The 14,204-nt window shown below is 33.1% G+C and overlaps 1 protein-coding gene across 1 annotated transcript in view; it reads left to right on the forward strand.

Annotated features, from left to right (window-relative positions):
• LOC129224963 (putative ATP-dependent RNA helicase TDRD12) overlaps positions 1 to 14,204 on the forward strand; it is an 82,453-nt gene that overhangs the window by 42,500 nt on the left and 25,749 nt on the right. The window contains exons 13-16 of the mRNA XM_054859510.1: positions 4,410 to 4,597; positions 4,699 to 4,836; positions 5,810 to 6,175; positions 12,819 to 13,067. Coding sequence (XP_054715485.1) covers positions 4,410 to 4,597; positions 4,699 to 4,836; positions 5,810 to 6,175; positions 12,819 to 13,067 — 941 coding nt within the window. The remainder of the gene's footprint in view (positions 1 to 4,409; positions 4,598 to 4,698; positions 4,837 to 5,809; positions 6,176 to 12,818; positions 13,068 to 14,204) is intronic.

The following is a 14,204-nucleotide window of genomic DNA, read 5'->3' on the forward strand; positions in this document are numbered from 1 at the left end:
CGTTTTGTGCAAAATTTGCCCGTTAAGCAAAAGGTATGAATGTCTTCCACATTTACAGTCAAATCTCAACTTACGCTAGGGATGTGACTCCCCATTTAGGTTGAAATTTCGCGTTGAGAAAAAGAGTATCTATACGATTTTTTTAATGAACATACCAATTATTTTAGACATTTGTAAACACCCCTCAAACTATTTTAACTCATTTCGTAACTTCATTTTTCCGAATATAAACGTAGAGAGCTGAAATTGTTAATTTACAAATCGTCACTCCGCATCTTTTTCATTCTTAAAATGAAGTTAAAACATTATTTCACATAAGCGGGCTGCTTTTCTCTCGTTTTAAAAGGAATAATAGAAAGTTTCTGACAACTAAAGAAACTTAAAAATTTTTGATATTCTTGAACAACTGAAAAGTGCGTCGAATATAATTACTGTGTCTACTCTACAGTACTATTGTAGTGTTGCATTTTATTATGGCTACATACTATACGTACTTTACTGTTTCATTTTATGCCCTTCTCTCCGATTGATTTTGTGCACCCTAGCCGTATTTTTATTCAATAACACAGGTTTTTTTTTTTTTAATGTGCAAGTGTCGACTAGCGCGAAATGGCTGAATAGCGAGCTTTTTTCGAGTAACGAATTTTGGAGCTAACGCGAATTCCTAACGCGAAAAGGAAAGCTCATTCACGAAACTAATATTTAGTACCCAATAAAGAAGATGATACTTAAGCCTTACGACTCTCTTCCGAAAATTTTCGTGTTACGGGGTGAGGAATTCGCGTTAGCTCCAAAATTCGTTACTCGAAAAAAGCTCGCTATTCAGCCATTTCGCGCTAGTCGACACTTGCACATTAAAAAAAAAAGCTGTGTTATTGAATGTAAATACGAATAGGGTCCACATAATCAATAGGAGAGAATGGCATAAAATGAAACAGTACAGTACGTATAGTATGTAGCAATAATAAAATGCAGCACTACAATATTACTGTAGAGTAGACACAGTAATTATATTCGACGCACTTTTCAGTTGTTCAAGAATATCGAAAATTTTTAAATTTCTTTAGCTGTCAGAAACTTTCTATTATTCCTTTTAAAACGAGAGAAAAACAGCCCGCTTATGTCAAATAATGTTCCGTCAACTTCAGATTAAGAGTGAAAAGGATGCGGAGTGACGATTTCTAAATTAACAAAGCGATATTTTGACTAATGAGGCACTTTTGCTTTCAGTGATGCTAAAAGGAAAGCTCATTCACGAAACTAATATTTAGTACCCAATAAAGAAGGTGATACCTAAACCTTGCGATTCCCTTCCGAAAATTTTCGTGTTACGGGGTGAGAAATTCGCGTTAGGTCTAAAAATCGTTACTCGGAAAAATCCTCTATTCAACCATTTCGCGCTAGTCGACACTTGCACATTGAAGTAAAATAAGCATTCTTAGTTATGTTTCATATTTTGGATATTTATTAATATTTGATTATAAATACTGGTACCGTTTGGGATATTATTAGATTTTTTTTTTTACTGATTGAGTGTTGATATATATCAACAAAATAAAAGTTAATTATTAAATAATGTAAGTTTTCAAGGTCATTTGATAAAATTGAAAAATGCTCTTATTTCATTTTATCAGTAACGTAAGAAAGAAGATGGTGTTCAGGTCCGGATCCCTAGCTTGAAACTCAAACTCCATTAACTAGTTTTTACAAAAAATATAAGTGCCTGTAAAATTAACTCCTATAATGAAAATTAGTTTTTCTCTTTTGTTTAAAGATGTTTTTAACCATCTAAATCAATTTTATGTACATATATGTATGTCTATATAAAATTTTAATCAAATTATGACTACATCTATTAAACTTTCAAGTAGCCTAGTTGCACTTCTTGAATGAAATATTCACTGTCAGGAAAGGATTAAAAACTTGAAAGTTGAAGTCCTTCAACTTTTTAAATCCTTTCTTGCATCGAATATTAGTAAAAATCGTAAAAAAATCGTTTGGAATGACCAATTCGCTCGGTAAAGGAATGAAACCATAAATATATAATTATTAGTAAGTATTTCATTTTCAAATGAGTCAATTTATTAATCTATACCAGTTTAATTTTTTCATTCAATCCTCAAACGGTGTGTATATGTATGCTTTTTATTTATTTATTTTTTAAAAAGTAGCGAAGTAGCTACTACTTTTCAAAAGTAGTTTGTAGTTGCTACATTTTGAAAAAAATAGTTGTAGTTGTAGTTAACTACATTTGTAATAGAGTAGTTGTAGTTGTAGTTCGCTACAAAAAAAAAGTAGTTTTTTCAACCACTGGGTGAACCAATTAAGAAGCGAAGGTACTCCCATATCCGGACCAATAATTGCTGCTAAAGCTAAGCAATTTTTTGAAAAGCTTCAAATTGAAGGGACATTTGATGCGTCTTCAGGATGGCTGTCAAGATTTAAAAATCGTCACGGTATTAGAGAAATCGGAGTTTACGGAGAAAAACTAAGTTCTGACAAAGAAGCTGCAGAAAACTTCAAGAAGGAATTTAAACAGTTTTTAATGAAAGAAAATCTTTCTTATGAACAGGTGTACAACGCAGACGAGTCTGGTCTTAATTGGAAGTGCCTACCAACTCGAACTTTGGCTTTTGAAAAAGAACGTCAAGCGCCAGGTCATAAATCTAGTAAAGAACGATACACAATTATGACTTGCAGCAATGCAACTGGAAACCAAAAACTGAAACTCTTAGTGGTTGGGAAAGCAAAAAAACCAAGATCATTTAAAGGCACAAGAGCTGAAAATCTGCCCGTTCACTATTTCAATCAACAAAAAGCATGGATGAACCAAGATATATTCCAGAAATGGTTCAAAGAACATTTTATTCCTCAAGTGAGAGAGCATCTCAAGTCCCAAAACTTGCCGGAAAAAGCCGTATTGTTGATTGACAACGCCCCGTCTCATCCAGGGAAAAGTGTTTTAAACTCAGCAGATGGAAAATTTTTCGTAAAGTTTTTACCACCTAACGCTACGGCACTTATCCAGCCCATGGACCAAGGTGTAATTGCTGCTATGAAAAAAAAACTATCGTACCAACCTTTTGTTAAAGAGGATTGAAGAGGGAAATGATCTTCAGAGTTTCTGGAAAGATTACACGATTCTTGACAGCATTTATGACATTAACAGTGCTTGGGAAGCTGTCAAAAAAACGACTTTAGTAAAATCGTGGAGAAAACTTTTACCAGAAGTTGAAATGCCCACAGAAATTTCACAGAAAGAAGTTACTGCAGCTGATTTGGCAGAATTGGCGAAATCTGTTCCCGGAGGAAGGGATATTGATGAAGAAAACATTATCGAATGGATGAATTGTGATTCTAGCGATCCCGGCTTCGAACATCTCACTGATGACGAGATCCTGGCTGGAGAAATTAGTGCAGTGAACGATGAGGATGAAGAAGACGGAGGAGCAGAGCAGCAGAACAAAGTCAGCCACGAAGCAGCTCTCACTCACGTCGACGGACTGATTAAATATTTAGAGGAGCAGGATGACACATCACTTTGTGATAAGATGCTACTGAAAAAACTTCAATCACAAATTAAAAAGAATAGTTTTAAAATGAAAAAACAGAAACAACTAACCGACTATTTTGTAAAAATTTAAGGTAAAGATATACCTATAGTTATTAAATGTTTTTTAAACTGAGAAATGTGTGTTACTATTCGTTTTTAGCTTTTGCATATATTTTTTTACATTCAATGTTATCGTTTTTAGCTATAATTTGCATGTATATGTGAGTGTTATTCATATTTTTATAGTTATTATATACACTAGTATGGCTTTTTGCCTATTATTCGGATTATCTGCGGTTTTCGCTTATCCGCGGCTACCGCGCCACCCTATTCCGCGGATAATCGGGAGTTTACTGTATATATATATATATAAATTTAAAATTTTAGGTACTATAAAATTACTAACAAATTTTAGTTTTCCGAAAACTTAAAAAGTAATTTTGGAAAGAAAAAAGGTTGAAATGAAAACATTAAGTGAACATAAAGACACTAAGACAAACCAGAAAAAAATAAATCAGAAACAAGAAACCAATCTTTAGAAGACAAATTAAGGTTCGACATGTCCCTTAACAATTCCATCAAATATGGTTGAATGATTGAAAATTTAAATTGTCCTTGCTATGAACTCATCAGTCTGGAATAGGGAATATCCCAGCTTTGTGTACGAGATTTCCGATAATTGAAGTATTGAGAATTGAGGACAGTAACTTGCAATTCATTAATGCTCTAATTATTTTGCCTCACTATGTGGCATTTTTTATTTTTATTTATTTTGGCTTGTTGATATTACCTCAGACTGCCGTTACTTTCAATAATTAGATCATTATGATAGAATTGTCTTCTCTTCCATTTTTAGAAAAAATTAAGGATTGGAAGTCTGTTCATTCAACCATTTCTCCAAATTGTCTGATTATTACTGATGCTGCACTAACATTAATGCCTGTTAGTAATGCTAAGTGCCTTATCCATTATGATGTACCAAAAGAATCCAGGCTGCAGTTTGGGAATCGCTTCAGTTGCATTGCTGAAAATTTCTTACACAAGGTAAATTTTCATCATTCATAAAATTTCACCTTGTGTTTCCATAAGTTATTTTTAAAAGGTCATAGGATATTTATCTATGGAAATTTAATGATTGATTTCAGGATGAAGAGCTTCATCACTCTTGCCATGTTTTAATATCTGAATATTGTCCATTGTTGGCTTCGTCTTTAATTGATGTTATAAAGAGGAGTTGTGGATATATTCCTGACATCTTGAAGAAAATTGCCAATGAAAATGAAGTATGCCTTTGATTTCTTCTTTAGATTTGATTTAATGAGTTTGAGTAGGATGTAATTATTATAATAGGGTTGTTTCCGAAATTTTAAAAGTATTTTTTTCTGAAAGAACATGCTTAAAAGCATAGGATCTGACAATTTTTTTAAATAATTTGTTTAAGTTTAATATTTAAAAAAAAATACTTAAATCAGTGCATTTTCATTGTTTACGTTTCGGTCGATGACATCACAAATGAAATGCCATTCAGTGTTGCCATTCACAGAGCAAAATATTTAATTCACTTCTTGATTATCATAACGTGGAAACTCAGTGGAAAGATGCGCCAAAGTGCATCATTTGTGACGTCATCAAGACCCCGCCTTGTTTGAAAAACCGGACATTTAAAAAAATTAGTTTAAAAAAAACTGTTTTGAAAATGAAAGTATTTTCTGGGTCTATGTTTTTTTTTTTTTTTTTTTTTGCATATTCTATCAATTTCAGTGACTAAAAGTAGTACTTTTGATTGAAGGAACCAACACCATTGTGTCATTTTGAAATAATATAGAGGTTTATATTGATATTTTAATTTCAATTGACAAGGGCTGGCAAATTGTCTCTCAGTACGATAGACTCTAAATGTTAGCAATGCTTAATTTATGACCTGAAATCAGCAGAATTCTAAAATCTGTAAACCATGTGGTCCCAAGCTATGCAGGTTTTGGACAGTTGACTGTATTTAACAATCTTATGTGCATTAAAACTATTTGAAAACATGAATATAGTGATAAAATTTTATTTTTTAACGTGAGTTTTCAATGCTTTTGCTTTTATATTTATGATACTTATTTCCTGTTCCTATCTTTCTTTCTTTTTTTAAAATTTAAAACAAACGTGCACACAGACATGAAATTTTATTAATCATGAACATTTTAGTTTTTTTCTTTTTTTTTCATGAAAACGGTATATAAATGTTTCATTGTATTATTTTCATTGCAGGAACATCTAAATACAACTTCTCCCCTGTGTCAATACATGAAAGCTTTTGGATGCTGTAAACAAAAATCATGCCAACAAAGACATGTAATTGATTCGACAGTCGATGCACCCAAAATTGTTCCTAAAGAGGGAGACATTCAAGCGTTAGTTACTCATGTAACTGATGCTAGTCATTATTTTGTTCGATTACTGAAATACTTACTGCCCGACATGGAGAATGCAGTTTGTCTGAGTGCACAATATGCAAAAACAGGATTTCTTTTGAAGGAATTTTATGCATCTGAAAGTAATAGGAAAGTTGTGGAAGATGTTATCATTGGTGAAACTTATGTTATTGAAGAGGATATGTTATTTTATAGAGTAAAGGTGAGTCATACAGAAACTTCATGTCTTATTTATATATATAAAGGTGACGGTGTTTCTTTGTTTGTTTGTACCCGATGGCCAGAAGACCCCATAGCACCTACAGCCCTGAAACTTGGCACGAAAATTCGAATGTACCCCCGGCCTGTGCACCTTGAAGTTGAAATTCTAAATTTCAAATTAGTTTTTTTCTAATTAACTAATTAAGCTAAATTTCAGCTATTTAGGGGATAAAAAATCCCCCCACCCATAAACATTATAAATCCTTGGAAAGGGTTTTCCTTCCCAGAGAAGATGATGTTTGTTCCATTTTTCTCAATTAATTAGAACAAGAGATATAAGCGATTCTAATTGAGCCAATTTTCGAGGCTTCTTTTTCGAGAAATTGCTATAACACTAGGTCCATTTTCCCAGACAGTTTTTCAATTAGTTTCTTTTTAAACATTTTGGAGGAAGTTGCCTTTGTTGCTTATGAATATTTTACTGTTATTACTTTATTTTAAATTCATTTTGCATATGTTAATTGATTTTCTTTTTAATTAGAAAGTTGCTTGGCCAATTTGACGATGAATTATGGAATTTTTGTACATTTGTAAGCGACTAAATGTAATTTTGTTGTAATTTGTTTTTCTTTAATCCAACGAATTTTCTTTAAATTTTTAGCACAGGCATCACTGTGCATTTACTGCTAGTTAATTACTAAATCAAATTTCAACTAACACATGGTTGAAAATCATTTGTACTGGATTGCTATGAATGAACTGTCTTGTAAGAAATAAGTTTTAAATTGATTCTCACATCCAACCAGTGATGTTCTAATCAATTTTTCTGAGTGTACTAGCTGCGTCGCCCGGCTTTGCACAGTCCACCTCGAAAATAAAAGTTATGTCAAGTGACGCGAGTTCCAGAGCATTTTTTAAGGAATTTTTACTAGGCGACTCAAGTTTATCATAAAGGCTGTAACATTCCCAATAAATTTCCTCTTTTTTCAACAAATATGTGTATACATCGTTGCCTCAAGGTGGTATTTCTGTAAATACTGTTTGTTTCTGAGGTGACTCTATAGGACTTCTGATTTAAGAGAAAGCCGATATGAACTTAACCGTAAGAATAATATTGACTCGGAAGTAAAGGGGGTCTGGGGGTTTCTCCCCCGTAAAATTTTCGAATTTGTAGTCTTAAAAACGCATTTTAGATGTCTTTCATAATATTAAATGCTCGGGAGCGACCCCCTCCCCTCGGCGATTTTTCGAAATTGAAACCTTAAAAACAAACATTATGTCCAATAATGTTCAGAAGAGGGAGGTTCGGGGGTTCTCTGGCGGATTTTTTTTTTGCAATTGTAGTGCTAAAAACGCAGTTTAATACAATCTTTTCGTGATGTTTTGTGGAGGAGAGATTTGAAGGCTCGCACCAAGAAATTTTTCTAATTTGCAGTCTTAAAGATGCATTCTAATTATCTTTTATAATGAAAGAGAAAAGAGGTTTGGAGCGCTCCCCAGGAAATTGTTTGAAATTGTAGCTCTAGAAAGGCTGTTTTAGACGATTTTTGGTGATGTTAAGGGGAGGAGAGATTAAAAGGCCCATCCCAGGAAATTTTTCTAATTTACAGACTTAAAAATGAATTCTAGACTATCTTTGGTATAAGGTTAGGGGTTGAAGAGATTCTGAGGTCTACTCCCAATTTTTTTTTCAAATTGCCAAATGTTGACAATCCATGATTCATGAGTAACTTTTGGAAGATGAGCAATTTTTCGAAATTGAGCTCCAAAAACGTAGTTTTTGAAGACTTTCAATGAGATGTTAGGGAGGGAGGAGTTTTCCTCCGGAAACATATTGAAACTCAAACGCTTAAAACAAAATTTATGCTGATCTTGAACGATGTTGGCAAAAAAGGAGAGGTGGAGGACCTCCCCTCTGGAAACTTTTACAAGTTCTTTTTTAAAACGCAGTTTGTTGACTATCTTTGGTAATATTAACAAGAGGAGTGGTTTGGAGGCTCCCATATTAAAAAGGGAATGAAGAACATAGCACTCACAGCATAAAGCCAGTTTTGTTACTATTTTTAAAATAGATGATCACTGCCGCAAGCAAGTGGGTTCCCTATGCAATTTTTTTCAGTTCTCTAACTTAATTATGGTGGGAATTATTTGCGTTAAAAATCCGAATTTTTCAAGACTTCGCTGCACTTCAGGCACTACTTGGGGTAGGTAACACTTTTCAAATCCTTTGTTTCTTTCTTTCTTTTTTATTTCAATTTCTTAAAAGCATTTTATTTTGTAGTGATCCATAACCTTGCCTAAAAGTTGTGAGTCTCTGTGAGACAGCGGACAAATTCGTGGAAATTCGTGATTGGGAAAAAATTATATAGTTCGCAATCACGAATTGCGATAAGACGCTACTCGTTGGGTTTCGTTTCTTGTTCATTCAAATAGAACGGAAATGGTCCAGAAATTTGCACCCGTAGTGGTACTGGTGACTTTTTATAATAGGTAGCACGAGGCATATGCATATCCATAAAAAAGAAATGGTAATTAGGATGTGGTTATAAAAATTAAGATTTTATGGCCGATATCCACCAGTACACTAAGCATAAAGATTATTTATAGCGTGCAACGTTATGTATTTTAATTTCTTATCAAACTTAAATGTGGGTGTTAGGAATCTGGAAATATTAAAGACGATTGGATGACGTTTTTCTGTTTAAGTTAATCTATATAGGCGTTTTTTAATTAAAAAAAAACAACTTTAAAAAAAAACCTGTTTTTAAAGTATAAAGTTTGCTTGAGTTAAGGCCTGAAATAAATATGAATAAAATCAAACCGCAGACGATTTGTAACTATGACGAAGAAAATTTTGCTCTCTAAATAAAAATTAAAAACGATTGTCGTCATAGTAATCTGAAAAATCAGAGCAGCATCAATTTTGTTAAAGTGAGGATATTAAGCTGTTCGTGACTGCTCAATAATAACACTATGATGAACTACAGGACTGCTGAAAACACAAAGAGTGTGCAGAATGAGAATATGTTATTTATTCGAAGCTATTTTTGTCTGAATGTAATATTTAGATGGGAATCCAAAATAAGGTGTAGCGCTCAAAATTGTAAAAATAAAACACATTTCAAGAAAATGCAGTACAACTTACCTATTATTTTTGGCATGCGTTGATTTTTTTCTTATGTATTTCGGTTTTTTCCGTAATTTGAGGAAGAAAAAGTTTGCTACCGACACCAATAATGGAGATGAATTGTGCGAACTCAGAGAAGCAGTTGCCTCCCGTAGGAGCCCCTGGCACCCTCTAAAAATGTGGCGCTGTCTACAATGGCCCCGCTTCGGACAGCCCCTTCCCTGATTTAAAAGCAGAAAAAGATCCTGGGTGACACTTTCCTCAGAGAAGTCTCTGCTTTCCTTTCGCTATATGTCCCAGGGCTTTGATATGGCCTTCCCTCAAAAACATTCCTACACGGGACGATTTCGAGGAAGGTTTATAATGGCTACTCTCTTTGATGACCCATCAAATCTTTCGGAAAGTCACAATAAATGTTTGTTTACACGCTGCTGGCAATTTTCACGTGCCGAGGTTCCCTCTGGTGTTTGGAAAAGATAAGCAAACTACTTTTGCTGCCCCAAGCCCCAAGTAGTGTTCCTGTACACAGATGAAAAGCTTATCGGCTATTATGAAGGGAAGCGCTAATGAGGTGGGGTGCTAATCGATTGCTTAATCCATCGCCGAGTGTGAGGTGGCCCGATCTATGGGCAGGGCCTTTCCACAAGGGAACAAAAAGATGAAGTCTCTCCGCTAGTACAAGTCAGTAATTTTAAAGAAGAGGAGGTTTAACAAAGATTTGAAATCCGTTTACAAAAATTCGTGAACTAATCTTGGATTTTCCAATGTCGCCCAGTGGTTTGATTTTGCATCTTCTAGGTGACAGGTTTTTTTCACTAAGCGACATTGGTGTCGCGTAGTCCCTATGTTAAAAAATGCTCTGGCGAGTTCAACACTCAAGCTTGAACCAAAAAAAAAATAAAAGTCAGTAAAATTTTGCAGCAGATTGTGGAAAAAACCCGAAAAAGGAAGCATTTTAAATCCCCTGATTACTGGAAAAGCCTCAAAACAAAAACAAGAATTTTAACTGTTCATATTCGAGAAAAAAAAATGGCAACAGATCTTTTATCTCAATGATTTTTTTCAGGCTATACATTTTATTAAAAGCATTGTTGCGGAAAGTTGAGATGAAGCACTGAATAATAATTTGAATGGAGGAAAGCCTTCGAAAAATAGGAATTTTATGTCGAAATCCAAGTGCCATAATTAATAGTTTTTAATTGATATCTCCGCTAATTATTATTGGAGGATTATGTTAAATAGCCAAACATAAAGACGGGAAGATGACGAATCCATCGATACCTGGTTCAGTGGCCATTCACTATCGTTCGGGAGAAGAAGCTTGGACATGCATAGAATACGCTCAGTTTTTAATTATATAAGAGATACTCCCAGTAATCCATTATGCACAATATATGTATGCAATTATAAGGCGTTCAAAAGGCGTTGATTTATTAAGAAACATAAAGAAAAGAGGGTACTTGTAAGAAAATGTGACTAACATAAATATATTGTTTTTGCTTTAGGAGAATTTAAAAATGTGATAGTAGAATCTGAGTTATAAATGAAAAATTTTGAAGCTAGAGGGTATACGCTATAATTCAAAAAAATATTTGAGAGTATGCGGCGTATATGGAGTGTAACTCTATGAGAACATCACTACAACTAATAAAAGTTTACATCGAATCTTGTTGCTTCTTACATGGTAGAGCTATATAAACTAGCGTTCGCCCAGTGGTCAAAATTCAACCACAGTTGTAACTGACAATTTTAGGGAAACATATGAGGCAGTGAAAAGCAAAGGGATGTGCCGAAATTAAAAATTTGAGGTAACCAGGACAAATTGGTGGAAGAACCTCTTCTCTGTTTTAGGGCAAGTAATGGTACTAGTAGTGAGTGCTGCTGTACAGCATCATTTAGAAAAAAAAAGTCAATGAAAGCCTACCTAGGGTCTCAACTTAAAACGCGTTTTACTCAAATCTTAAAAAAATCTACTTGCATGCCTTTGCTTCTCGCTGCCTCATATATGAATTTTCATGATACCAACATTTTATATCTACTCTTTTTGCTTTTTGTATGTTATTCTTAAAATGAATGAAGTGATAGAACAAAAATCTGTTTATACATAAAACTTCTCTGCAAACAGCATTCTTTGTAAAAAATCTACGATTAACGAGAAGTTGCCTTGGCCATTGTCATTAAAAATGTAAAATTTCAAACTATCAAATGAACAAACTCTACTTGCAGCAACATATAATTGTCCATGCACAAACACTAAACACAGCAATAATTCCCCGATTTTATCAAGAGTTTGACATTGTAAATCACAATGTTTATGGTGAAAGAAAATGCGGGTACTACTGAGAAGTGTGTTCTTTGCAAAAAGGTGTCTCTGATCTAAACGGCACTAAATGTTATCTCCCCTGTATAACTAAAATTTTTAAGTTATGAAAATATAATCAGAAGGGAAATATTTTAATTGCCTGAGGTTATTTACAAAATCTCAATAATAAAAACAAATGCAATAATTTCATTTCTTAACACTCAAATGAGAAATGGCAACACATATATTCACAACTGCTTTGTGCTAACGATTTCGCACAAAAGTTCAAATAAAAATTAACTTTCGCTTACTTTTAATTGCTTACAGCAATTTTTCTAGTCAATTTAGGTCCTTCAACTTTTTGAACTTGTACGGGAAGAACCTTAAGGGGTATTTTTTGCAGGCTTTCCAACCATACCAAGCTTGAAGCACTGAAATGAATTTTCATGTAGAAAGAGTGATTTCAAAAATCAGTTAAAACTTATTATTTCACACTTACAGCTCGTATAAACAGTGAAAAAGAGTCAAATTTAGAAATAACGAGTTTTGCAAACTAAAAAACGCTTTAAAAAAAAATTTGTCTAGTGAATTTTGGTTATTGGATATTCAACTATTTGTGAAAAACTTCGTTTGGGGTATTTTTTAAAGCTTTTCCATCCATGTCAAGCTTGAAAAAATTGGACCATTGAATTGCATAGAAAGAGCTATTTTAGGAAAAAATGCATTTTATTAAAACCCTAAAAAGATGCTAATTAATTTCCATTAATTAGCATCTGCTTTTAAAAAAATTATCAACACTAGAACTTGGCAATAGCTACTGAACGAAAAAGAATGAAGCTAATCGGTTGACAAAAGAAAAAATAGTGGTGAAAGAATTTCCTTCACATACTAATATATAAAGATAGCTATTAGGTTAGCAAAGTGTAAGTTTAATACTAAGCGAGGTTAAAATCTGAGCTACCTTTCTAAGTTTCTGGACACTATTTTGGAAGTTAATTTGGATATGTATATATGGTTTTAAAACATAGTTGTTTTATTAAATGAGCACAATTTCTTACAATATTTTGCAAAGTTATTTTCACTATGATAGACGGATGTTGAATAGTTGCACTCTATGTCATTTTCTTTTTGTATCATATCCTGGATTTTTTGCATTTATTGCAGTGGAAAATGTTAATGTTTTGTGCTTATAATTCATTTTTGCTTTCATTTCAGGTTTTAGAAATTCAAACTCTCAAGTTTGACCAAAGAAAAATTAAACTGTTATTCATTGACGAAGGTTGGGTTAAATTGTGTACAAATGTGACATTATATGCTCTTCCGGATAACTTAGAACTACCTTCGCCAGTTGTGGTGGAAGTGTATTTATGTAATGTCCTCACACTTGACTCTTGCCCTGATTGGAATCCTCAAGCAAATCATTTTGTTTCAAAATTGATTCTGGGAAAAGAAATATATGGCAAAGTAAGATAATAGATTTTAATATATGATTTTGCATTATACTGGAGAATTTATTTAAAAAATAGTACAGTACGATCTGATTTACTGTCCGTTCAATGTTCCCCCACTTTTTCCATTAAACTTGCTAACAGCTCATTTTCAGCAGCAAGAACTCACTTGTCAATCTCAGCATCATGGACAAAATTTAAATATTTCCATATTTTTCAAATTATGCTTATGGACACATAATGTTAAATATTTGTATACAAATAAATTCATAATACACAGCATTCCTACACACAATCCAGATAAAATTGTATTTTCCAGACATTTTCATATAACCCAACACCTTAATAGTTTGAAAATTAAACCAAACTTTAACAGAAATAATTTACAAGCTAAATCTTTGTACTACAATAAGGGGCTACCGCCCCTCCTGCTTACTATTGTTCAATATCCCGCAGAAGCAGTTCCATTCAGATTGTACGTGATCAAATTTTTTGCCTCTCTCCTTTACTACCTACTGTTATAGTCTATCATATACAGGTTGCAAAGGTTTACTTTTCTTGTGCAAATGAAGAAAAATACACAAAAATAAGCTACAGTATACTTATAGTATATTATAGTGTTTCTTATGCAATAATTATATTCATCAGTTTTAACATGTTCATTACAGACAGTTCGCATTTTAATGGGGTTGTTTCCTTCAGTCAAAAGTAGTGCTTTTAGTCACTGATGTTGATAGAATAAGGAAAAACAATTACATGGACCCAGAAAATTCTTTCATTTTCCCAACAGTTATTTTTTAATTAATGTTTTTAAATATCCGATTTTTCAAACAAGGCGTGGTCTTGATGACAACACAAATGATGCACTTTGCTGCATCTTTCTATCGGTCTCCACACTATGGTAATCAAGAAATGAATTAAAATTTTGCTCTACGCTTGCTATCAACCATATCGTTGCCAATACACGTGAGTAAAGATGCAAATTACATATTTTGCTCTGTGAATGGCAACACAGAATGGCATTTCATCATTTGTGATGAATGAATTAAACAATGCAATTAACAATTACATAATTTAATAATAATGCATAATTTAAAAATGCATGAAACAATTTACAAGAAATGTATTCAATGAAAGCACATCATTTTAAGTA

The sequence above is a fragment of the Uloborus diversus genome, chromosome 6 (genome assembly GCF_026930045.1).
Source record: "Uloborus diversus isolate 005 chromosome 6, Udiv.v.3.1, whole genome shotgun sequence".
Taxonomy (NCBI): Eukaryota; Metazoa; Arthropoda; class Arachnida; order Araneae; family Uloboridae; genus Uloborus; species Uloborus diversus.